A 27,669-nucleotide genomic window follows, 5' to 3' on the forward strand; every position below is an offset into this window, starting at 1 on the left:
GTGTAAAAGCAACACAGAAGGGAACCCCCTACTGTAGGGTACTTGGGATACATCAAAACACTCTTACATCCTGGATGTGAATCAAGTGTTTATTTGGGTGTTTAGAGGTGTTCACACCACAAGGTGATTCAGGAATCTTGTTGTTCATATGTACATTTAGTATGATTTCCAGCCTAGCCCTGATGTTGATGAAGCACGTTACATCAGAATGAGGTATACAATTAAGTTTGTGAAAAGAAATGTGAAACAAACTAAATTGCACTAAATATTTATTGCAAGCAGATAAATGGTAAACCAATAAGATCAAAATTATTGGTCACTAGCAGAGAGTCTTGACAATTGTTTTGCCACTTAGTGCAGTAACAATTAGGAAAAATTGTAATTTGAAGATTAATGTCGGGTAACATTGTGTAAGAGTGATGTGGGTGTGAGACGATTCAGTAATCCGGTTTGTCAGGATGTATATGTCTCCATGTCCGAACCAATGGCAAGTCATCTATCAGATTTCTAAGCCCAAAGCTTCTATAAATTGCAGTGCTTGAGGTGCTTATGAACTTTGAACCAGGTTTTCAAACACTGTCAAATTAAATCACCACCAATGAACCACATGATAGGTGAACCAATCAAGAAACCTAACAATATATGTACATGAATTAGCCACAAAACAAATGTGCACTCAACATGAAGAACATGCCCATTAGGTAACATATGCATGTATACATGAAGTATATTAATATGGCACCCATACAACACGAAGAATACTAACATAAGCAGTGTATAAACTGACTATTATATGAACACCAGACAAATATGGCTCACTAACAAAAAAACAAAAACACAAGTGTAATGGACCACCATCTTTTGTAAAATGGAAGCTGCAGCACACTTTCAAATAGACAAAGGCCTCAAGGCTTCGAGAGAACAAAAAATGCTGAAACCACAGAAAAACAGATCAGGCAGGAGTTGGCAACCACAGCCAAGGTTACCGCAAATTAAGGAAGGTTCATATATTTGCAGTGAAAACACGAGATAGCAAGTCCCAGGATCCAAGAAGGATACTCCCACATTAATGAAAGTTTTATAAGAGTACAACCAGCCTTTGGGCCTCATTACGACCCTGGCGGTAAGGGGTTTATGCCAGCGTTAGCTGCACCGACCCCTTACCGCCAATTACGAGGTCCCTTAGCGCCATGGCGCTTTTAACACCTGCTTTTAGCAGGTGTTAAAATCCATGGCGCTAAGGGACCATGGAGTTAATTACGCCACCGTAATTTACGGTGGCGTAATTAACGCCTTCCCCACTCCCATTATGCCCTATGGGGCAAAAATGGGAATGGGGAAGGGTAAATGGGGATTGGGGACTTACCGCCCCGCCAAGGTCGGAATGGGGCGGTAAGTCCGCCAACCACCATGGCGTAAACGTAGTTTACGGCATGGTGGTAAAGTCACGGCCCAGGCGGTAACTTACCGCCTGGGTCGTAATGAGGCCCTTTGTAAGGCAAGTGCAGGAGGACAACTATAAGCCAAAAGACTCCATGACGAATAACTCAAGGGTGTCTCCAGTGGCAAGAGAAAACATAACACTTGCATCATGGTGGAAGAATACCAATGGCGGGAGGAAAAGCCGGCAGGCAGGGGGCCCACAAGGGCAGTGCAGAGAGGGGGCTGGGGTGCTGGTGTCACCAGGGAAGAGGGAATGGTTACCTGTGAGATTCATGAAGTACCAGGCCACCAATCTCAGCGGCATTGGAGTGATAAGCAGGTAAGGGAAAGGGGAAAGAGGTAGAGAAAAGCTGAGTTTTGAGAGGTTTCCAGAACTTAAGGAGGTCCATCTCAAGTCTGAGAGGGGCAGGGAGGCTGTTCCAAATAGACTCACCAGCCAATGAGAGAGACCAGCCCCCCACGCTCTTCTTGGTGCAGTGTTTGGCAAGCATCAAGTTGGAATTTGAGGAACAGAGGGCTCCAGCAGGGAGGTATTTAGGGAGAGGAAGTTCAAGATAGCGTGGTCCCAGGTCCCAGAAAGCCTTGTGGATGATGCAGAGGGTCTTGAATTTGAAACTTGCGGCCACCAAGAGACAGTGGAGAGATTTTAGGGCTGGAGAGATACAGTGTGCAAGGATACATCTTGCAGCCCTATTCTGGATTAACTTAATGGGTCGTAGGGTGGAAAGGGGCAGACTGAGGAAGAGGCTGTTGCAGTAGTCCAGCCTAGAGAGGAACAGGGATCTGGACACATTGAGCTTCTTGGGAAAGTTGAGGAAAGGGGGAATGCCTCTAAGTAAGTGAAGTTGGATGTGGACCTTCCTAGCAAGGTCCAAGATGTGAGGGGTGAAGGAGAGAGACGAGTCGAAGATGACCCCAAGATTTTTGGCCTCACAGGATGGTGAGGTTAGAAGCCCTAAGGAGGGCGGCCATAGGGTGGGAGGGAAATATGGCGCAGGTGTCCCAATAAGAAGGATCTCCATCTTACTGGCATTAAGTCAGAGGTTGTTAGCCGCACACCATGCCCGAATAGCGGTCAGACAATTGGGAATGAGAGAGGAGGACAAGGAAGTAGTAGAGGGAAGTTTGAAGGAAAGCTGTGTGTTATCAACATAACACTGGAAATGAGCAGAGAAGGAGGGGATCAGGTGAGCAAGAGAGGTGAGATAGATATTGAAGAGCCACAGCAATAGGATTGAGCCCTGGGGGACACTAACGGTAGAGAGTGAGGTGGTGGAGGAGAAAGTGGCCAGTTGCAAATGGGAAGGATGGTCACTGAGGAAAGAATTTAAAGAACACTATCTATTCATTATCAAAGAACACAGATAAGACATCTTTCTTACTCCTTACACCCATCCCCAGGCAAGAGACGGAACACAATGGCAAATTCAAAGAAATCACCCTGGCTCTTGGCCTAAAAATGAGGGATGGTATCTGTTTTAATTGAAAGGAAAGCAGTCTATGGACCTCTCTCCACATGCTATTGTCTGTCTCATGTCTTGACAACCTGTTAGTTGTCCAAGGTAGGTTAGTAAGAAGCCAACCCACAAATATCCCCAATGCTACTCCAATCATGAAGTAAGGTGCCTGCCAATTACATGAAAGTATGTCTTTTTTATATGTATCCCTTTAGAGGTTGTTTCAGGAGGAGCCATCAGAAAGGCTTTACCCAATTACAAATGTAACTTCTATAGAATGTATAAGTAATCACCACCACTAACCAATGACCGTTCCCGTCGGTTTTGGTAACTAAAATACAGTATGATGGCAGTTGTGACAAATGTTGAATATATAAGCCACTGTTTTTAATGTAAGCAGCGGCAATACCAAGAATGGCATGCTTGTATTCTGTCCCAGCATTATTTTGATGATCATAAAGTTGAGTTTTGCCTTACACTTTGCCTACTTCTGTTATTTAGTCTGGTTTTGACTGACTCCATATCCTCTGCGTAGCCTGGGCTTTCCTGAGCCGTCTTAACAATATAATGCTCCCATGCTTTTTCCAGATAGACTACAATTACAACCAAACAACCTAAAAGGTCTGCTAAATGCCTCACTACATGAATGTTGGAATTGTATATTAAAATTGATGCACACCTGATAAGCAATGTTTTAGAGGTCACCAAACTGCTAATAACCCCACCCCATTTGTATTATCCTCCATGAACAGAAGTGAAGTGAGTCTCCTGCACACAGAGCATGTCTGCATTCCTACAACAAAGATATGCAGCCACCAACAGGCACTTGTTACGTACATTTTGGTCATTTAAATTCCAACTAGAACATTTTAAACTCTTCATTATTTATTTTAATGGTGCATCATGATATAGTACAGTACAAATACTCAGCAAATACTACTTCACTGGCTCACCTTGTCCCGTAACAAAAAACATTGAAAAATTACCCCAAAGGCACCATTGCCCAGTCCCTTCCCAAAATCCTCTGTCCCAAATCTGATCCTCCAACCTATTGAACACCACCACAGAGATCATCCCCATCACCCATACTTTTCTAGATGTACCTTTATGTATGTCTCAAACAGGACACCATAATCATGGGTGGCACCAAGCTAGGGCTTGGGAGGGTTGATGCTCTCCCACTTTGAGGCAGCAGGCATCACTCTGCTGTGACACCCGTGACCAGACAGCAAGAACATGTCTCATTTCTCACCTCGCAGGGAAGTGTACTTACTTACTTTTAAACTTCAGTATGTAAGCAAATACACCACTCTCAGAGTGGGAAAGCAGTAATTAACTTGACTGTGGGCAGCGGCAAACATAGATGCAGAGGACAAAAGTCTGCTGCCCAGGAAATATCAGCAGAACCCCTCCACCCCCGTCGAAGATAAAGGCTTAGCTGCTGGGCTCGGCGTTTACATGGCCTGTGCCGCCAATAATAAGCACTAATTAAAAAACTTGTTTTGGTTTGTGTGTATGCATGGATTATATGCCTGCATGTATGAATGGAGAGTGAGTCCTGCACATGCATGAATGTAGTGTGAATGGTGTACGTGGCTGTGACTTTGTGTGTGAATTTGAGTGCAGTGTAAATGTTCTGCGTGCTCGTGTGAATGACAAATAAGCTCCTCAAGGATGCATGTGTGGATATTTTCATGTACGTGGATATGTGTATGTGCGTGTATGCCAGGCTGGGGCATGAGAGCATGAACATTTTTTGACAGGAGCATGGCATGTTTTTCTGCTGTTATTCGACAAAGTAAAGCCAACTTCAGTGTTATTATGTGAATGTGTGGTTGGAGTGTGGGGCTGACTGTGCCCTATTGTGGCAAGTCATTTTGTTCTTAGAGTGGGTCCTACTACATGCTCCGATCCCCTCTTGTTACGCAATCCTGTCTACGCCTCTGGTGAGTTGGGATGAAAGATGAGCTAAAGGAAAGCGTAATATCTACTCAGCATCCTGGGTTTGGGGAGGACGGGGTGGGTAGAGTGGTCAGTAAACTGAAATGAATAAGGTTCTGTCCTATGTGAAACTACATGTAAAATAGACATATTTATCTAATGTAAAGTGGAAATAGCATATATAATAGGAGCAGTGCCTCAAGTGTACACCATGACATTTTTGGTTATCAACAAGACACTACTTTAATAGTGATAAAACTACCTTAATATCCAGAATGCTCAGTAAACAAAGGGCGCACCAACTTAAAGGGAATCATTGATTCATAATGTCCTTGTATACATTAGAATCAGACTCCTTAATATGTTACGTAGTGTTAATCAAGATTTTCACATGCAGTAAAACACAATTATCATATGTATAGAATCGTCATTTTTAAATTGTCTGAATATTTTATGCCACCTTTGTATCTGAACATTAAGAGAACATGAGCCAAGAAAAAAGATTACGATTTTTGTGAACTTTTCATGCCATTCTTTAAACCATTACCAACTGAACCCAGTGCGAATTTTAATCAGAAATACAAAGTTTTATTAGCAAACCAGAAAACAATTGTTCACATTGTAGGAAACTAACACTTGCGTTTGAACAAAGAGGGAGGGCTTTATTAGTCACATACATCACACCAAATGAGATTCAAATATATTTTCCTAGGACATCTACTCCTAAAGTGTCAAAACGGATGAGCAATTGTGTGTAAATAGCCGTATGTCAACTTACTGTACATCTTTCCTGTATTCAATGAGGATTCAAATTAACTAGAGAATTGTAAAACCACTAGTATTCAAGGCAGTTTGAAATCATGTTAGGCTGTGATATAGTGTAATCTACATACATTTATGGGCATAGACGACTGATAACGCCAATCAGATAACACAGCCCCATAATGTAAAGTTATCAGTAGTCTCTTAACTGTGACAAACAAAACCATGAGCAAAGATAAGAAAGTAATACTTTTCTCAATGTGATTGTAAATTAGACATTGGTCAAGATCAAATGTTAAAAAGTGTGTTTTCCAAAACCTAAATACAAAATCATGTCACTAAATCTTGCTAACCAGTGAATATCATTATGTTGAATATGTATTATCATATTGCCTTTTCTAGGATGCAATTTAACATAGTTGATAGCCACATATCATAGATTAAATTAATGATGATTGAGTGATGTGCAGGTTTGTGTATCTGGGATGACAGTCCCTGTAGTTAATTACACATTTGTTCAGTACTTATTCTAGAAAACAATGCTTGATCCTCACATGGCCGGTGATAGATACAAGCATTTGCCATCCATTGTATCATTTTATTTTTTTACTTTTTAAAATGTATGTTTAATGTGGGATTTTTGTGCAGATCATTTAATATTTACATAGCGAGGCCTGGTTATCATTGCAACTACTCCATAATGCAACAAGAGATAAATTCCCCTGGACTGACTGCTTTTGGAGCTTGAAGATGACAGGTCTATACTGATAGGAAGAGCTCTCCTGGAGTAGTAATATTAGCCCCATATATACTTTAGACTCTCAACAGAGGTATAAGTAATTTCATTTTCCATAAAGTGTTGAATTAACAGAATCATTTTTGGTGGTTTAGTGATTGGTGATGAGCTTAAATTCAAAACAGTCTTACACATGCTGCAGTGGCCTGGAATAAGACTACTAAACTAATTGAATACCTAGAAAAAACTCCTCCTGTCAATGTCAATGTTAAAAACTGTCATAAGAGAGGCGGACACTGTCTGACAGTGAAATGCATGGTCGGCCATCAGTTTCCTTATCTTTTCCATAGTCTCATGTCTAACTCTTACATGTATGTTCCCATTGGTGGTATAAAGAGATTAGCAAGAAGGGCTGTATATGAGCTATAGTAAGGGCTATTAGCCTGTTAAAAATGTGCCAATTACACTTTCAGCTAAATTATATTCACTCAACAATGTGTTCTTTTTTCAGCGTCTTGTTGAAGCAGCAGAAGAAGCTGATTTGAAACATGAATTTGATGCTGATTTACAGGTATGTATCAAAATGCAATTTTCAGTTTCATCCAAAATGCATCTAGTGAATGCTTAAGTGCAGAGAATAACAGAAAAGTATGACCATTGACTATCAAGTTCTATGAAGAAGATGGTCACATGGAGTTCATTGAAATGCAAGGGATGATGTCATCCCATATACATAATTCAGCAAATAAGCTCTCCAATAACTCACATAATTGTAAACCCAATTTAAATGTTAACATGTCGTTATTTATTTGATATGCAATATGTCAATACTAATATGACACAATTGCTATAGCCAATAAGTTAGTTGCAAAGAGTAGGTGAACAGATGTTCTATCAAATTGGGATGATCAACACCCACCTCAAATAATTGAGCCACCTGAGGAGGCTGTGACACACAGAAAATATTCTTTAGACAATTATGTTGGTATGTATGTGCATTAAGAATTGACCATGTGCACAAGTACAAAGTGGGTAGATCACTAGAATGAACACATCACTGTGCTGATCACAGATGTTGGTGGCGGACCTTGATGCCGATGAGGAGTTCTTAAGTGACGGTGCTCTTCCGTCCCTGCACGGTTAGGGTGGGTTTGGGAAAGAACTTGTTCTTACCCAAACCCACCCTAACAAAGTGCACAACCTCCTTCCCCCGAGACAGCACACAAAAAGATGTCCCTTTGACCTCAGGGAGTGTTTGATGTTGTAACCAATTTAGCCTCACAATAAAACGTTGAGGATGCCCACATCAGCATATGTGTCTAATGTTACATATATTGTTATGTTAGAGTGAGCGTGGTGAAAGGTGGAAGGTGTTTCAAGCTTAGCGTTCATGATGTTCTAAGTGATTCAAGTGTACACTCATATTATCACAGACATATTTTTCAAGAATAATTATCTGTGCTTATTCATACATTCCCAAAAGTCTCCTTGAGGTTATTCAAGCATACTGGAACCCTCACTGCTGCTACTTGCCCCCTTTCAATTTCTTTATATTTATTATACAACATGAGTTTACCAAAGTGTCCTACTTGGAATAACATTATTTCGAAAAATATTTTATAAAATAACTCTATGGTTTGATAATGTGCTTTGTTCAGTACAACAAATGTCAGTGTTTTAATAGAAATGTACTATGTACTGTTATTGATTATTAACAGTAAACATTGTACAATGTTAGACTCCGTTTTCAATGTTAGTACAATTTAATAATGTCCCTTTTTGATTTTTAATAGCTTATTTTACAAAATAACACACATGCACTCTCAATAAATATGTTTCTTTCGCCTCTGATCACACAGTTTTCAGAAGTGGCTAGGTTGACCATAGCAAACACACACCTATTAATGCGACTCTAAGCAACATAGAAAGAGAGAGCGGCAGGGAGAGAGAGAGAGAGAGAGAGAGAGAGAGAGAGAACGAGGGTGCAGGCAAGTGGTTATAAGTAGGACTATCCACATGGACAGCATTATTTTGATGAGTTTACCATAAGGAAGCTATGATGAATCCAGTTTCCAAATAGCCAGCTGCACAGGGCCTGGTGGTGTTTTAAGGATTCGACATTAGTACACAATATTTGGGAAACATGTTTTCCTTACGGTAAAGAATGAATAGCCATATATATGATTTGTGGAATAGTGACCTGCATTGAAATAAATTGGTGAAAGGAAAGACCTCGCTAGTACTCTGCCAATCATGTCAGGAGGAGCTGAATGGAATGATCTGGTCCGGACATATTTCACTATCCTTATTAGTAAGGATGTGATCAACCTTCCAGCTCCACTTTGAAACCCTACATACATGACTTTGATAATGCGGTTGATAATTCCAACATATGTGGGCATGTTTAACAGCATCCAGTCACCAAAATTAAACATATAGTAACATCCATACCAATATAATGAATGAGATGATTCTAGGTATAATTGACACTACTGTAAAATATTTCAATATGGTCATGCTTATATATTGACTAGATACTGGTGTATGATGAGCGTGCCAAACATTAGCATGTCAACAGCCTGCCATTTAATGACATTACAAAGTTGTGAGTCAGCAGTCATTTGCCCAATAGTTATTTATGGCACATGAATTATGAAAAACGAGTTATGGATTATCCACGTGTTTTGCAACCAGCGATCTATTTTAGATGCCACTCTTCAGTGCACACCGAGTGACACAACACAATGAATGTGACTCCAGCTGAAGTCTTTGCAAAATGGAGGGCAGCTTTTAAAGGGTTTCTGGCATCCACATTGTGGGGTTCAGTCTCCAATCGAACACCTCGACTGAGAGGTCTATAGGACCGCTCCTGAGTGTGCAGTGTATATGTGTTTGTGTGGGGGAGGGGGGCTTTTGAGTGGGATGGAGATTTTGTGTGTGTCCGCCTCACAGTTTTCTAATCTGATGTATTCACAGAGTCAGGAAAAAGTGATAAAGGAGTTGTTTTACCATGAGTGAATTAAGAGGCTTTTACACGCAGACTTAAAAGGTGGACAAGGTATTTCGCCACGTTCTTGAAAGGATGGTCATCACTCAGAGAAGGGTGTTGTATCCTGCAGTATTGTTTCTGCCAAGTCTTATGATAGCTTAGTCTGTCGCCATGGAACGTATTGGCTCTATTGATGTCTGTCCTGAATTTTATTTGATCAATATACATTGTTCGATCATGAACAACCCTAGCGAAGCACATCCACCAATGGCACTTGCATGCCTCTTTATATGGAACCTTGGGGAAAAAGCAAATGGCGGACGAGCGATGTTGAAAGTCTAAGCTTTCATTGAAAAGCACACATTACTGTTATATAGTAACGTAGGAATAATCCTACATTCCTACCTTTGTGTCTCATAATTCTAGCAACCATTTAATAAAATATGCAGGAATTGGAAAAAGCGATAACATGTGTTTTTATCTGTAGGTTTGATTTTCTATCTATAGTAGTTCTAAAGTAAAGGGCATTTCAGCCGACCAATAATTATGGGTAAATCCGCGAAAAACCAACTGCACATATTGATGGGTCACGACCAGAATGATTGTAAAAAATGTGCATGTAGCCCCTAGCGATGCCAAAATACTTAAATGCCACCCTCTGCTCTCTGCTCTCCAAGAATTGTTTACAATATGTTACTTTAACATGTGCCATTGCACTGCGTGACCTGCCATGCTTCAGCAGGGCAGTAGAGAGTGTCATGAGGCCATGTTTGGTATAGTAGAAGCGTGTGGACCCTCGCAAGGGCCTTCATTATTTGCCCCTACAGGAAACTTAAATCATACCAACCAATCGCCAGTACAATTGATAGCTTTCGTTAACCTCAAACAATCCAAAATGTGAGTTGTTTGAGTTGTCCTTGGTCTAGCTTGCCCATCATTACTGATCAACGTGGAAGGTTTTACATATACAGATTGTAAGCACCTTCTACTACATTATGTTTCTTGAGCAGATAGAGAAGTATTAGCTACACTATCCATCATAGTATGGGGTTTAATTTGAACAAAGCTTCAGGTTTAAAAGTGAAGCTGCATTTTATTAATAAAATACTACAAAACCTTAGCTAGTGACATTAACACCCCTTTGTGCAAACAACAGCATATAGAAAAACATTAAATACAGCTATTGCATTTTTCTTATACAATCCTTACTAGGATTACAATTCAACAGAACCAGTTGAGTTGGCAGATCTAACGAATCCAGGTAGATTCAACCTTCCACCTTGAACTGTCTAGTCTCTCGGAGAGTCATATCCCCCATTAATGTGGGTACCTCCCATTGTGACAGTCACTCTGTGGCCAACCCAGTCACTGAAATATTTCCAGACGTGATATTTTCTGAGGTATTTGTAGAAATAAGCTTCCTGAGTAAATTAGAGGTTACACCAAAAAGCTTCAAACGGAACCATTCACCAGTGAAAGTTTTTGTGATGTCACTGTGAACGTTGTACCTATTGCATGTTTTATCTGGAAAGTGTGTAGATTGGGAGCATTGAGGTGGATGAATTATGTATACAGAAGTAAACTTTCTTTCAAACTCTTAGCAGAATAGAGAAAGGATGAAAATCTCACTTGATATGTTCAAGAGCTTGTAAGCACATCACAACTTTCTGAGAGAAGGGGTTAAATGCCATTGTCTAAAGCCTAGTGAGATCAAAAATAGGACAAGTGCAAATTAATTATCATAACTGCTTCTTTATACGGCTAGCAGAGTTGGGAGAATTAAATAAACTTCCCTAGGGCAAAAATGGAGAGATAATAACTTTGTCTGTTTCAGATAGTACTTCACCAGAATGTGTTCAGACCTCAAGGTAAACTCAAAAGTTCAAAGGTGTTCAAAGTTCAAAGAAAATGTTGTTCAAGACAAGTTAACCTGAGGTCATTGATTATTTATGTTCCGGACCCTTAAGCCCCAGGGTACCGGGAGCGCATTACAAATTCAAAAATTCAAAAACATAAACAGAAACAACAGGTCCTGGCCTCTGTCAGTAGTTGAATGCCATAAATCCCGATTCACAAGACTGCATTGGAGCCTGAATATTGTTATGTACAGGAGGCCATGCTGTAGCTGGTCTTAAGGTCAGGACTGGAGCAATGGGAAGAAAGGGAGTACATCTTGAGGATTCTCACTAGGCCTACTAGAACGTCCATTTAGGTCTGGGTTCTCTAGCCCCCCAACTCTCTCCTTACCAATGTTCGATCACAAGCTCCTAACTCAGTCCTAGCTGGGACCTTCCTTTATCCTTCTGTCTTTTTGCTTTCACTGCACCCCCTCAATGCTTCATATTAAGCTCATTCCTCGACCCACCCTGGGTTTCACCTTGTGTCTTCTCTTAGTCCCCCTTCTCTCCCTGTTCTTCATTTCTTCTTCCTCCTCGCCCCTACTTCTGGAGATTGTCTTCTTCAGTTCCGAACAGTGGTCATCATTCTTTTTAATAATGTTCTTCACTGTTCACAGACTTCGTATTAGGCTCCTCCTTCTATGGAACTGTTATATTTAGAACTTGCTGTCGGGGGGGATTCTGCCGGGGTCGGCCGGGCCGTCCGCAGACCTCCGGGCAGGGAGGCCCCAACTCCTCCCGTGTATATCTCGGATCGAGACAGAGTATGAGGCACACACAAGGAGCAAGGCAACTTCTGTCGTTTATTATGCAAACGGCAGGGATGGGTCAAGGAGCGTACGCGTTCGTCCTGACACACACACAATAGTGGGGCTCGCAGGCCCTTTTTACTACATTATGACGCGCTACTTGCGTCATTCCAAAAAGTTACCAAAAGAACCTATCGCCACTCTTGATTGGTTGCTCGAGTGGTGGGGTTAGTATAGTACGCATATAGAGAATGATATTAGTGGTTAAGATGTAGTCAGGTGGTATATCTGGGTTGTCCCTACAATTAGATACATAAGAATTGTTACATGAAGACCCCTGAGGATTGGCTAACGTTACTGACGTCTGAGATAAGAACCTCATGTTCTGATTGGTGCATCCGTGAGCTCCCCAGCCTGGGACCACCGTTGTTCCCAGCACACGGTGCACCTGTGGTTGCAACAGTGTTTCAGTATGGGTACGTGCAGGCAATGTGAGGATTTATTCATAGGTGGGAGACTGACCGTTCCCACTGTAGCAGGTGTCCATTGAGCCTTTCAAGTGTGTCGGCCTGCGTCTCGTAGCGAGGTACCCAGACGCCTTTTCTCTCCTGGGTTTTGGCATCTCGTCAGGTTCGGCTTGGTCACGTGGGGAGGGACCGTGTTTGAGGCATAATTCTGCACAATTAATATTGTTTTTCCACTGTATGTCTGGTTTAATTTGCAGATATGATTTTAACATTGGTACGTGGAGTGCGAGGTTGCAACATCGTGCCTTTGAAGATTTGTTTCTTGACTGTGGGTTTGCAACATTACGACCTTGGCTGGTTGCTCCACTGGGTTCTTTCTGCAGGCTCAGCAACCTGACTTTTGCTTTGTTAATGTCCACGGGAACTCTTGCTTGGGGCCTACTTGGGCCTGGTGCACGAGTAATCCATTTAGTGCATGGATGCTTTAGGTTATAGTGGCATACAGTTTCATGGCCAGTATCGTGTTTCCATTATATCTCTCATGATGGTAACGGGTTTCAAGAGAAGCGTGAGCAAGCGTTATAAATGAGCTCATGGTGCGTCTTGCGTTTCTGCATTCTGAAAGCCTATGTAAAAATAATAAAGATGCACGTCCGTGAATAAGCCTGTCGCCTACGTCAGAGCACTGAGTATGTTCTTCGTGTAGATTGGTGTGGAAATGTTCAGTGTGTATAATAGTTCAGCGGTGCTTCCCGTTATCTAGGTCGTCATGGCATCTCTAACGATGTGTAGATTTCAGTCTAGTTGGTCCGTGCCGCAGGTGTCGGCATGGCCAGTGCGGGCTGTTGGGCAGGCAGATGGACACATCCGTATGTTTCTGTACCAGGGTATTTGGTCATCTGGTAAATGGGCAAACTCTTCTCGTGGCGGGTGTCTGGGCCGCGACCCTCTAGGCCAAGCGCGAGAGGTGAAGGACGGGAGTCTGGTTTTCCATTCTCCCACTTCAGTCCCCCCTCTGGTCGACTTGTCGACCACAAACATATCCTTTTCGTTATCTCCTCTTACTCTCCATATCTTGGTTATCCCTCCGAGATGTCCATAATGGTTTACGTGATCTTCAAATGACCAATACATGTATTCGCATGTTCCTCCAGGAGTACAGTACACCCATCTTCCTATGTAGCTCCTAGGGTTCCTTGGGTTCTCGATTTTCACTGATGGTGGGTCTAGATGATTGGCGATGATTTGGGTGCGCAACTTCTCCCTTTCGTGTATTATCACACCTGTGTGCTGGCCGTCATCCGCTGGCATCAAGGGGTGCATTCCCACCATTTCCAGCAACTCATCAGTTGAGCGCGCCTTCCGGGCTTTCCAAAATCTAATTATTATCAGTGCAGCTCCAGCCAAAATAGCACATCCCACTATTATTTTCAGTCCATCTGACAGCCAAGATGGCATCCATGACCATAATAGTGAAAACCAGCTTTTATCCTTGTTTACGCCGTTACTTTCGTCCATCATTTTGGAGTGCATCTGGGCCAATTGTGAAACTGCTTCTGTTAGTGTACCATTGTCGGCATCGTTGGCAGGTATGAACGTGCAGCATGATTGTCCTATCTTTGCACAAACTCCTCCTTCCATTGCTGTGAGAAGGTCCAATACATATCTGTTCTGTAGTGCTACCATCCTTACAGCTCGCAGCTCCTCTTTAATTGCGTTAAACCCATTTACTGTCGAATTTATGGTCATCATTAGTTCCCATCTGGTTATTTGCAGCCATTTTGCGTTTGCGTATGCCTGCAGTCCCGGATGTATTATTGAGGAGAAGAACATTGCTGCTCTGCTGAATAGTCTGTGTTCTGGCGGTATTGATGTTAGTTCCGTTTCCGACCTTCCCCACAGATAATTTCCTGTTAATGGCTCTCCTTGTCTTTTTCTCCTGTTTAGGACAGTATCATTGCTGTTGGTCCTGTTTTCTTGCTCCTTCTGGAGTGGTGCAGATCTCTTTCTTCTCCTGTCTCCTTCATCCATTTTCGGAAATTTCGCCACATCGACATGCTTCTTAGGTACCACTAGTGATGGTACATTGACGTGTACCATTGTGCACACACCACTCCACAGGGGAGGCAGTGTATGATATGCCTTTTCTCCGCAGGCCCAATAATGGTCCATTATTACTGCTGTTCCCGCTCCCCCCTCAGGTAACTCCATCACACTTGCACAATTGGTGTTATATCCCACGTCCACCTCTCCTTTATGCTGGTAACATACTTTGGGCGCAGTCAATGGTAATATAGTTATCGGGTCTTCATCTTCTTCTACCCACGTGAGCATTGGTACATACTTGATCCATGTCGTCCAACATCGATGATTGTGTGTCTCGATGGTTGAGATAGTTTCTTTTGTTACCATGTTGCTGCCAACCACTCCTATCTCCCAGCTGGTACCCAGGAACACCTTTCCTGTTATCGTCAGTAATGGCCTCTCCCAGCATCCTTGTTTACCCGGAACTTCCGTGGCGTACCAATCACATGGTAGATACTGCAGTGTTACCTTCTTTGTTTCTCCTTTTTCAGGGCCACTTGTTATGTATCTGAATGCTTCAGCATGTAAACTGGTCTTGTGATAACTCAGATAGGTCTTGAGGAAGTTGTTTTCATATGGGTATGAGTCTCGTGTTTTCCATGTCATGTGCACTACTGTTCCTTGGAATCTTCCTTTCGTTTGGAACAGGGCCAAATATATTATGCACTGTGCTGTTTTTTCATCTATTTCTGTGGCAACAAATGTTCGTGAAGCGCTCATGGCGTATGGTATTAATGAGCAAACGTAACAGCTATCCTCAGTTGTCTGCTTACCAATGCGGGTCATGTGCTGGTACCATATGTTGTTTGTGACGTGTGCTGAATCTTGTACATAATTATCAATACCTTTATTGTCTGAGTATGTGCTGCGTTTAACTTTATTTCGCTTTTGTTCATTGTTACTGTTACCACCTGACGTAACACCTGTTGCAGCAGGGAGGTGGGGTACATTAGGTTTGGGTGCAGCAAAAAAACTCATAGCATAGCTGTACTGCCATACAGAGGCAGCCAAAACTCCGGTGATCATAAAAATCCCTATTATTTTTATTACATATGCTAACCTCACCGACATTTTTGCTCTTACCTTGCTGCAGTCCTGGCAGCGTATTCTTGCGACGTTAAAGTTGCCCGCCTAAAAATTCTCAAAAAGTGCTTGTTATTAAATGTTAGTTTTGTTTCATTAAGCTCTCCCTATCAAATAGTCATTCAGTGCCCAGGTGAAGAGTTGCTCCCACGCTACTCTAAGTGATCGGTCTCTCAAGACCGGCAAGTATGGGCGGAGGTGGGGCATGTAATTTTCTATGGCCAGGAGGAAGGCCGTGTAGTATACACGTACCCTTTTCTTTTTTAAGTATGTTGGCCTTTTTATTTCGTATACAAATTGGTGTGACAATTCTTCTGGGTAACTATCGTCTGGCAGCACCATCTACGCCTGCACACTGAATTTGTTAGATAACTTTTCTTAACAATACAATATTACGCAGCTCCTGTATGTGCGAGAGAAAAAGAGAACATTCACGTGTTTACATGTGTATTGGTGCAAGCGAAGTCCTTAGTTTTTATTACAATTGTATTTAGTAGTCAATGGGGGGGGGGTTTGCTCAGATGGCGGGAGCAGTTTTACTCTTTGAACGTGTGACCATGGGGTGGGCAGTGTGGGGATCGCCCCCTTCTTCGTCCGTTATTCTCTCCGAGGGAACAATTGGGTCGTTGTCTGTGGTTGTGTTTTCTTCCGCTGCCGGGGATGTTGTTGGCGTTTTTCCAATGGACCTGTCGTTGGCGCTGGGGCGGGTCTGCAGTTTGTAGATTTTTACATCATGCAGGTGGTTCCACGCACGCTTATCCTTTAGTTTTACTGCTCTTGTTGATACGTCCTCTACTAAATGGGGGCCAGTGAACCTCTGCTGGTTCCACCTTCTATTAAAATTTCGAAGTAGTACGTGGTCACCTTTGGCAAGTTGGCACAAGTTCTCCTTTCCCAATTCTGTATTTTCGTCTATTTCTTGGTTGCTGGTGGACCCGCCCCGTGTGCGCTCGAGCTGTTGAGACACAAACACAACGCTAGTAATCAAAGAAGACACATATTGATACATTTCATCACCTAACACATTCGCAGAACTTTCTTGGTCGGTGAATGCCCTTGACGTTGGTGTTAGGGGAAGGCGCATTTGGCGTCCAGTAACCACCTCGTGTGGGGTGAGGTGGTGGTCGGACCCTGGCCTGTTTCTAAGTTCGAACAGTGCTAACGGAAGGCAATACAACCAACTTTTCTTTGTTGTTTGCTGTATTTTAGCAATTGCCTCCTTCAATAGGCCATTCAGGCGTTCACATACACCATTGGCCTGTGGGTGGTACGCACATGCAAATTTGTGTTTAATGTTCAGTAGGGATGTGATATGCTGGAACATTTCATTTGCGAAATGGGGTCCGTTGTCTGATCTTAACACCTCGCACACTCCCCACCTGGGGAATACCTCCCTTACTATAAATTTGGCTGCTCTAAACGCATCAGGGTGTGAACAGGGCCCTGCTTCGATCCACCTAGAAAATGGGCATACTACTACTATCATGTATCTATTGCCTTGACAAATGTTGATCATATCAACATAGTCAATGTGGAGGTGCCGAAAAGGTCCTTCTGGTCGGGGTATGGTACCTCTTATCACCTTTAAAGTATGACCGGCCGTGAACTGTTGACATGTAAGGCAATTGCTGATAAAATTTGACACATGGGATGTTAACTCGGGACAGAACCAATCTTCTCTAATTCGTGCTGCTATTATTTCTTTGCCTGTATGGGCAGGGTGATGTAATTGGTTCAAGGCGGTATTTAACAATGCCAATGGTATTACAACTTTCCCAGTGCCACCCTGGCGCCATAGTGCGTCGGTTGGTGACATTGTGCATCCTCTTTTCACCCATACTTCTTTTTCGGCCATTGGTGCAGCCGCTTGTAACTCCATAATCTGGGTGGCTGGGAGATGGGTGTACCCTTCTTTTATTAACATCTCCCTCGCTATTCCCCTCCCTCTCCCTCTCTGTGAGTCTGTGGGGTTCCATATCTCACCAAAATATGCAGCATATTTTGCATGTGCGTCTGCTGCTGCATTTCCTTTTGATATATAGTCTTCTCCATTGGTGTGTGCTGTGCATTTTACTAGGGCTAGTTCTTGGGGATCGTTTATTACTTCAATTAGTTCAGCCAACAAGAGGGCATGTTGTACTGGAGTGCCGTCAGCTCTCCTAAACCCTCTTCTTCTCCACTTTGATAGCCCTGAGTGGACAGTGGATGTAACATATGCACTGTCGGAATATATAGTAACTTTTTTATCAAAACTTTCCTTTAGTGCCAATATGAGTGCAACCAGTTCCGCCGCTTGAGCAGAGTAATGCTGTGGTAATTGTACACACTTAATAGCCACACACACTGGCGCTTCCATCATTTGTACTACTGCTGCCCCAGTCCTCCTTATCCCGTCTCCTTGATCAATAGTTGATGACCCATCAATAAACAAAAGCTCACCTCCCTCTAGTGCGTTTTCTTCAACTTTCCTAGTACATGAGTACATCTCAGTTACTTGGGTGCAGTCGTGGGCGTAATCTCCCTCTTCAATTACTTCTGCTAGGAACCTTGCAGGGTTAACCGTGCTACATCTAACAATTGCCAGTTCAGCTTTGGACAAAATAATCTCATAACCTGTTGCCCTCTGTGTCGTCAGTGTGGACTTAGGTTTATTCAATATCGCAAATAGTGCATGTTCTACAAATAGTGTAGTTGGACACCCCATAGTTATTGATGATGCTTTTTCTACTGCAAATGCAGCTGCAGCAAGACCTTGTTCGCAAGAGAATTGTCCTAACATTATTGGATCTAAGTGACCGCTGTAAAATGCTACTGGTTTATAGCCCATGCTAGTCTTTTGGGCCAATACTGCTTTCATTACTGCTGAGTCGCAATGTGAAAATATAAAAAATCGTCGCTCATAGTCTGGGGATGCTAGTACTGGAGCAGTTGATATTGCTTCTTTTAATTCATCAAATGCCTCCTTCATTTCCATAGTCCATCCCAACTTTTTCTCCCCTTTATTTGCTTCCTTCAAACCCTCAAGCAGGGGTCCTATGTAAGAGCTGTAATCAAATACCCATGCTCTACAGTAGTTGCACAGTCCCAGAAATTGCTGCAGTTCTCTTACAGTCTGTGGCACGGGAGTGCCTGATATTGCCTGTGCTCTTTGTGGTGCAATCCTTCTTCCATATTGTGATATCAGTTGGCCAATGTAAAGTACCTGTTCCTGACAGTATTGTATCTTTTCCATGTCTACCTTGTACCCCTTTTCAGCCAATATCGTCAACATTTTTAATGAGTCCTCTCTACATTTATCTTCATTTGTACTGCAAATTATTATGTCATCCACATACTGTAACACTGTGCTTTCCAACTCAACGTTACCCAAATCCATCTGTATTACCCTATTGAAAATTGAAGGTGATTCACAATATCCCTGTGGTAATCTGGTATGTTTCCACTTCCTATTTCGGTAAGTGAAGCTTGTCAAGTCTTGTGAGTCTGGGTGTAATGGTATTGAGAAAAAAGCATTTTTAAGGTCAATCACTGTAAACCGTGATGCTTCTGCTGGAATGCCACACAAAATTGTGGCCGGGTTTGCTGTTACTGGATACTCTGCTTCTACTATGTTGTTCAACGGTCTGAGGTCCTGTATGAACCGCCAAGACCCTCCTTTAGCCTTGCGCACCGGGTACACAGCTGTGTTGCATGGGGATTCTGAGGGGACCAATATGCCATTGTTTATAAGGGCTGTTATGGTTTCGTATATGCCCTCATCTGCCTCTCTTGACAATGGGTATTGTTTCACTCTTGGTAGTATGGCACCCTTTTTTAATTTTATCTTTACACCCCCTATGCTTTTAATGCATCCTACATCATAAGGGCTAATAGTCCATAATGATTTTGGCACCTTTGACATATCTTCTTTAAAAAATGGGACTGGTGTGCCAGCGGGTGCCTCAAGTGCCATTGCAATTTTCTGTGCCACTTGTTTGTGAGCCACTGTTAGCCACATTTCTACACTCATCATGAACACCATTTCATTTTCCTCCTTTTCTTCTGAAAACAACTCTTCATCTGACACCTGGGTCAGCCTACATCCTTCTGCTAGTGCTATCACCGCCCTCCATGCTCTCCCTTCTTTATCTTGGGCGTGCACAGCAACATAATCAGCTGTTGCAATAATGCTCTCAATGTCCACTGCAATGACCTTCCCTTCCAGTTCATTAGCTGGTGTTTCTGGTCGGAATAGATAGGCTGCTGGTCTCCTCCATATTTTCCCTCCTATCCCTGGCATCCATGCAAATGCCATGTCTGTTCCGTACTGGAATAGCTCGCCGTCTACCGGCTCCGCCCTGATCGCTATCTGTCCACAGTATGCTTGCAAAATCTGTCGTGCTGCAAGCATGTTAATCCCTGGAGTAGAGCAAATTATGCCATCCTCTGTAAAGGAGATCGTCATATTTAATCTGTTCATTATGTCCCTCCCCAGTATGTTTACTGGTGAGGCACTATAATACAAAAGTGGTACTGACAGATCGTAATCTCCAATAGATAGCGGAACGTTATCAGTAAATGGAACCAACCCTTTAGCCCCAGAAAACCCTTGTGTGTTCATGGCTTCGCCTGACATCTTAAACTTACCTTCCCTTATGCAAGACCGGGTCGCCCCGGTGTCAACAAGGAATGATAATTTTTTGTCACCTATCGTTACCTCTATGCGTGGCTCCTCCGCACTATTAGGTGTTACTGACAGGATGGGACACACCAAGGCCGTCTGTGGGCTGTCCTATTGGGGGTACAATGACTGGCCATTCCCTGTGTAAGGGTTGTGCCCCAACACCGTCACCCCACCCAATTGCGTTCGTTCAGGTTGTGGTGGTGGTTGTATTAACGCTGCACCAGTTACTTGTGGCAGGTATTGTTTTATTTGTTGTTGTGGTAGGGAATAGTGTTGGTCACTCCCTTGTGGTGACATCTGCTGTGGTTGTATGCCCTGCTGTTCTTGTGATGTCCTATGTTGTGCTTGTTCGTTCCATGCTGGTGTTCCTGGCCTGACCCTGCATGTACGTGACATGTGTCCTAATAGTCCGCAGCTCCAACACACGGGTGGTTCCCTGTTTTGCCATGGGAAGTTCCCTGTGTTGTCCTGGTATACTGGTTGCCCTGTCTGGTAGTTATTTCTGAGTCCCCCAGCCTGTTGTTGGGTATTATATCCGTATCCTCTTCCCCTCATAAACCCTCCTCTCCCTCTATTATAATTATAATACCCAGCTCCTTGCATTGGGTACCCTCCTCCCATGTTCTGTGCGTGTGATTGCAGAGGCAGCACTTGCTCTATTACCTCTTGTGGAGGCGCTATTTGAGCTGGATTTTGTGCAGCCACTACTTGCGTTGGGCTTTGGGCCATTGGTGTTGGCGCAGTTATTAGTGCCCCTTCCATGGTATATTTAGTAAGTTTTTTCTGTACTAATTTGGCCTCTTCTGTTTTCCTGTCCTCTTCCTTTTGTTTCATTTTTCCTTGCCATGTTCTACAGTGATGTACTATAGTCAGTTGTATTTCCGGCCATGGTTTTGCTTCCATCCCCACTACTTTCTTTAATTGTCTCTGAACTCCTTCTGGGAGCCCTTGTACTAGTATATGATAAAATATGGCTGGTGTTTTGTCCCATTGTTCTCTAGTTTCCATGCGCCACTTCTCTTGAATATCCTGGATATAATCAACAGGATCCTCGTTCTCACCCATCTTACGGGAAGTAATGGCTCCTATGTCTGATGTGTCTGGGTACTGCACTCTTAGTGCCTGCCATAGCGCATGTCTGCAGTTTGCAAATGGTGCCCCATCATGCGATGTGTTTGTTATTGTTACCCCATGGAATCCCGCTCTTTTCCAAATGTCATCCGCTCTATCCCCTAATATTGATATTAACAGGCCCTTAACATCTCCCACTGCTAGTTTCTGTCCTGCGGTGTGTTTTTCCATTTCATATATCCATTTACCCGCACCTCCACCTAATGATGGGAGCCTACATTTTATGTTTTCCTTATCCGTATGTTTCCAAGGTACATATTGTGGTCTAACCCCTCCTCTCTCCAGCAGTGGCATTACATTCTGTCTTGTGTCATCCTTTATGCTCCATGATGTTAACTCTTCACACCCCTCCTCTTCCCCCATTCCTTTTACTACTTCAAATCCTTCCTTACTACCTCTTCTCCTACCTCCCTCTTCTTCCTTTCCCCTTTTTTCATCCTTTCCTGTGTTCAATATTGGCACGTCTGTTTGCCTGTCTTGCCTGCGACTAGGGAGGTCCCTAAGCCGACATGCATAAGGTGTAACTTCGTCCATGAAGGGTGCGAGCTTTATTCTGTGCAGAGAGCGTGCAGTTGTTGAACATGTGGGGTGTGGCGTTAGAGAGCGTGATGGTGATGTGGGTGGCGTGTGTTCGTTAGTTTGTGTTTCTCCCATTCTTTTCACTTCCTCCTTACTTCTCTCCAGCTCCTCCCATCTTCTACTCACCCATGGCGAATCTATGTTTGTTCTAGTGAGGTATAGCTTATCTAAGCTTTCCCTTTCACTCTTCCTTCCATCCTCACTACAAAAATCATTCATAAATTGCGCCCCCCACTCTGCCTTTTTTCCTTTTATTGTTACAGTTTTTAAGTCTATTAGGTCTCCCTCTTCCTTTCCGTAGTTACCACCTGTTCCCCTTAGTGCTGACGTTGTTGCTACCTCTCTATTTTTATATACTTCTCCCCATCTTTCACTCTCCCTCTTACTCTCTTCTCTCTCCCCTTCACTCCTCTCCTCCATCTCCCTACTATTTTCCTCTCTTTTCCTTTTTAATTCCTCCATTACTTCGTTGCTCATCTCTTCCAATATCCTTTCATCCTCTCTCCTCCTTTCCCATTTCACCCTTTCTCTTTCTACTATACTCTCTATTACCTTCCCCTCTTCATATTTTTTAGCTGTCTCTGATATTATCCTCCTCCTCCATATTTCCATTTCCTTTTCATTTTCTTCTTCTTCCTTCTTCTTCTCCCTCATCACTACTCTTGATACCCTTTCTGCTGCTGCTTTTACCCTTACAGCTTCCCTCTTTCTCTCCTCACTTTGCTCCCTTAATTTTTCCAATTCGTCCTTATCTTCTTTCCTTTTCCTCACTCTCTCTCTTTCCTCCCCCTCAAGTTGTTTTATCAGTTCATTCTGCTCATCCCTTAGTTTAGCTAATCTTTCCTCCAAAATCTCTTCCTTCTGCCGTAGCAGCTCCTCTCCCCTCATTTCACTCTCTCTTTCACTATCCTCGTTTGTTCTCTTTACCGCCTCCCTTTCCTCTCCAGTTAGTGATCCTCGTAATTTCAACAATATCTGTGCAGCTACCCACTCATCGTTTCCTATCTCTACAGTCTGCTCTTCTCTCCTCCCGTCCCCCATTGGTATCTTTCCATGAGCCACATATGGTGGAGGGCTGTATGCCGGGTTTGAGTATCCTTCAGCCGCCCTTAACTGTCCTTTTATTTCTCCTAATTCTCTTAAAGGGTACAACCCTCCCCCCTCTGTTTTCACTCCCGGTGTTAAGGGTATCTCATTGCTCGGTTCCTGTTTTATGTCAGCTAATTTATCAACCTTTCCTCCACCCAGTTTTTCATTCCCCATATTCTTTGTTCCTTCACTCTCCTTTTCCCCATCCGTTCCTTCTTTCTTAATCTCCTTTTCTTCCGGTGTTTCCCCCATAGTGAACATTCCATTTGGTCCTGGTCTAGACCCCTGGAACATCCTCCATAAGTTAAACACCTCCACATGGTTTGCCAACTTCTTCCCCTTGTATGTATTGTGCAGATGGTTTAATAGTGAATGTTGGGCATATGGGTCAAAGCTACCATTAGGCGGCCATGGTGTCAACATTTTGTTGTCCGTCCCCTGGGTCCACTCTATGCTGTACTTAATTAACTTCTCCCTATGTGGTGGCAGTGTGGTGCATATATGTTGTAGTGGGGTAGTGAGGGTATTCCCCCACCCTCCCAACCCTCTCCCGTATGACATACTAGCGCACCCTTTCTTACCCTTCCCCTTGCTACCAGTTTGCAACATACAACCTTTTATTGCTTACCTTGCCCCGCAAGTGTGGGGACTTACGACAATCCTTTGACAAATTATGCAATCATAATAATCACAAAAAAAAAAAAAAAATTATAAAACAAATATATTTATGATGTTATATTATATTCCTTCCCCTACGGCCCCCTGCGGCCGAAGCGCACGCAGCCCCCTGCAGCTGCGTACCCCTTACGACGATCTTACACAGTCGTCCTTTTTCCCCGTTCTCCTCCCACCTTTACACTTGCCGTGGCCGGCGTTCTCCGTGCGCAGCCACGCCCCCTTCCCCTTCTCCTCTTTGATCCACTCGTTTATCGTTTATCTCCGTGTCCGCTCCTTTATCATGTTTCTCTTCCCCACCAATGTCAAACCCAAAGCTTCTTGTGTTCACGATATCTTACTAAATCCCTACTGGTGACGTCACCTATTTCTTCGAACTACTGGTATATTCGTGTTATGTTCTTTAAATTCAAAATACACTTGCAATCTACCCCGCTAACCCTACAGCTGTCTTCCTGTCTCTCCTGGAACAAGGTAATCTCATCAATACTATAACCGGACTGCGCACGCTGCGTCGCCTCGCGTGTGATACGCCCCTCAACAGGAGGGCTTAACCAGCCAATTATCTTCCGTTTTGGGCAACTACGTAACTAGCCACCGCCCACAGGGAAACGTCATCTACCTATCGAGTTTCTTGCTCGAACAATAGGGAACCTCATCTACCTATCGAGTTTCTTGCTCGAACAATAGGGAACCTCATCTACTCATTGAATGATAAATGTCAAATCGTAGGAAACCACACACACCCACCCTCACACGTAGTCGCGATTTAGGCCAATCAGTGTCTTTCGAGCGGCTGCACGTGATGTTTTCGTGCCCCGCCCCCCTCTTTCGCGTAACGTTAGCTTTTTGTTGCGAGCGTCTGCACGTGTTGTTCTCGTGCCCTGCCCCCCTCTTTCGCGTAACGTTAGCCGCCTTCTCTCGCACTCAATTCACTACCATTCATTCCATTATCATCACTCAATTAAACCTTCACCCCACCTTTTTACAATACCTCCCTCCTCCCTTATTTACTTCCGCCCCCTCCCTCACAATTTCGCATTGCTTGTTGTGCGTGTCATGCTCACCAAGTTCCCTCGATGCAGGGCCGCTCGACTGCGTGCACCCCTCCAAGCGGCTCGCCACCTCCCCTCGTCTGGACCACGTCTGGACACTCGCCGACCGCGGGCGGGATACTTCTCAACCGGCTCCCGAGGGCCAATATCCGGATTGCGCTGTCCGGTCCTCTCGCAGCTCCGCGATGGTCCTGTAGTCCTCAGAAGGGGGCAACGGCAGAGGGGGCCGCGCCGCCGGGCCTCCCCGCAACGGGAGTGCCTGGAAAAATAAAAAATAAAAGTCGATCTTAAACAGATCTCAGCAGTGCCTCCAACTTGTCGGGGGGGATTCTGCCGGGGTCGGCCGGGCCGTCCGCAGACCTCCGGGCAGGGAGGCCCCAACTCCTCCCGTGTATATCTCGGATCGAGACAGAGTATGAGGCACACACAAGGAGCAAGGCAACTTCTGTCGTTTATTATGCAAACGGCAGGGATGGGTCAAGGAGCGTACGCGTTCGTCCTGACACACACACAATAGTGGGGCTCGCAGGCCCTTTTTACTACATTATGACGCGCTACTTGCGTCATTCCAAAAAGTTACCAAAAGAACCTATCGCCACTCTTGATTGGTTGCTCGAGTGGTGGGGTTAGTATAGTACGCATATAGAGAATGATATTAGTGGTTAAGATGTAGTCAGGTGGTATATCTGGGTTGTCCCTACAATTAGATACATAAGAATTGTTACATGAAGACCCCTGAGGATTGGCTAACGTTACTGACGTCTGAGATAAGAACCTCATGTTCTGATTGGTGCATCCGTGAGCTCCCCAGCCTGGGACCACCGTTGTTCCCAGCACACGGTGCACCTGTGGTTGCAACAGTGTTTCAGTATGGGTACGTGCAGGCAATGTGAGGATTTATTCATAGGTGGGAGACTGACCGTTCCCACTGTAGCAGGTGTCCATTGAGCCTTTCAAGTGTGTCGGCCTGCGTCTCGTAGCGAGGTACCCAGACGCCTTTTCTCTCCTGGGTTTTGGCATCTCGTCAGGTTCGGCTTGGTCACGTGGGGAGGGACCGTGTTTGAGGCATAATTCTGCACAATTAATATTGTTTTTCCACTGTATGTCTGGTTTAATTTGCAGATATGATTTTAACATTGGTACGTGGAGTGCGAGGTTGCAACATCGTGCCTTTGAAGATTTGTTTCTTGACTGTGGGTTTGCAACATTACGACCTTGGCTGGTTGCTCCACTGGGTTCTTTCTGCAGGCTCAGCAACCTGACTTTTGCTTTGTTAATGTCCACGGGAACTCTTGCTTGGGGCCTACTTGGGCCTGGTGCACGAGTAATCCATTTAGTGCATGGATGCTTTAGGTTATAGTGGCATACAGTTTCATGGCCAGTATCGTGTTTCCATTATATCTCTCATGATGGTAACGGGTTTCAAGAGAAGCGTGAGCAAGCGTTATAAATGAGCTCATGGTGCGTCTTGCGTTTCTGCATTCTGAAAGCCTATGTAAAAATAATAAAGATGCACGTCCGTGAATAAGCCTGTCGCCTACGTCAGAGCACTGAGTATGTTCTTCGTGTAGATTGGTGTGGAAATGTTCAGTGTGTATAATAGTTCAGCGGTGCTTCCCGTTATCTAGGTCGTCATGGCATCTCTAACGATGTGTAGATTTCAGTCTAGTTGGTCCGTGCCGCAGGTGTCGGCATGGCCAGTGCGGGCTGTTGGGCAGGCAGATGGACACATCCGTATGTTTCTGTACCAGGGTATTTGGTCATCTGGTAAATGGGCAAACTCTTCTCGTGGCGGGTGTCTGGGCCGCGACCCTCTAGGCCAAGCGCGAGAGGTGAAGGACGGGAGTCTGGTTTTCCATTCTCCCACTTCATTGCTTCTTCATGTTCTCTCTCATTGTTTTACTTACCACCACATCCTTAGCTTCTCATTCCATCCTCTTTAAAAATCTGAGTAACAACAGCTAATTCCATCATCATCATCATCATGATATCTCTATTTCGGTCAAAAATAAACCATAAAAGCGAAATACATTTGCCAAGCAATCGAAATATCTATGAAACCGGCAGGCAAACAGAAGCGCGAGGGATTTACTTTGAGAGTGGAGGGTACCCCCTTAGAAGTTATCAAGTCTATGTTGTACTTGGGGGTGACTATAAATAGGAGCAGCAATTAGATGGACCACTATCAGCACTTAAGATCTAGTCTGATAACATTAATAAATCAGGGAAGGTCTTTCCACCGAAGGTTTGGAAAATTCACACTTTTACCAATGATTTCCTTCTATTAAAAAAAAAAAAGTGGCCCGCATTTTAACTTATGGATCAGAGGCCACTCTCCACCTATCATGTTTATGGTGGAAGAAATTAGAAGTTCTTTTTTGGAGGAAGGTATTGAAACTCCCAAATGGACTCCCAACATGTGTGATTAGGCTGGAGCTTGTAGGGTATTTTGTGGAGATTTGGGGCCTGATGGTATTTTCTTACCGCCGAAATATAACTTAGCAACAATCACTCCTTGTATTCAGATTGGGCCATGTACAACAATAATACAGTGAACATGCATTATTTCAGCACCCAGGCATGCATATTTGGTATGCGTGGGTGGTAGGCGCGGTTGGTGGTATTTTGGTGAGCATAATTCCCTTGTTTTATTTGTGGCCCCAATGTCCAGAATCCCTTATCTTTGCTTAGATTTTTCGTGTAATCACTAGAGAGACCTCAGACCTACATTTTAGGAATACCACATTTTTCAGTGTTAGTGTGCCACCATGGGCGATCTCACTGACTTATTTACGACAGAGAGCTATATATGGTAATCTTGTGGTAATTTCCACTACCTTATATACGGTAGGGAGCTATGTTCAGAG

At 43.8% G+C, this 27,669-nt stretch overlaps 1 protein-coding gene across 4 annotated transcripts in view; it reads left to right on the plus strand.

Annotated features, from left to right (window-relative positions):
- Positions 1-27,669, plus strand: part of CACNA2D3 (calcium voltage-gated channel auxiliary subunit alpha2delta 3) — a 3,251,448-nt gene that overhangs the window by 888,136 nt on the left and 2,335,643 nt on the right. For all 4 annotated transcript variants that reach the window (XM_069643639.1, XM_069643642.1, XM_069643640.1 and 1 more), the window contains one exon: positions 6,851-6,910. In XM_069643639.1, the coding sequence (XP_069499740.1) occupies positions 6,851-6,910 (60 nt within the window). The remainder of the gene's footprint in view (positions 1-6,850; positions 6,911-27,669) is intronic.

This window comes from Ambystoma mexicanum, chromosome 2p (genome assembly GCF_040938575.1).
Source record: "Ambystoma mexicanum isolate Mex_15411 chromosome 2p, UKY_AmexF1_1, whole genome shotgun sequence".
NCBI lineage: Eukaryota > Metazoa > Chordata > Amphibia > Caudata > Ambystomatidae > Ambystoma > Ambystoma mexicanum.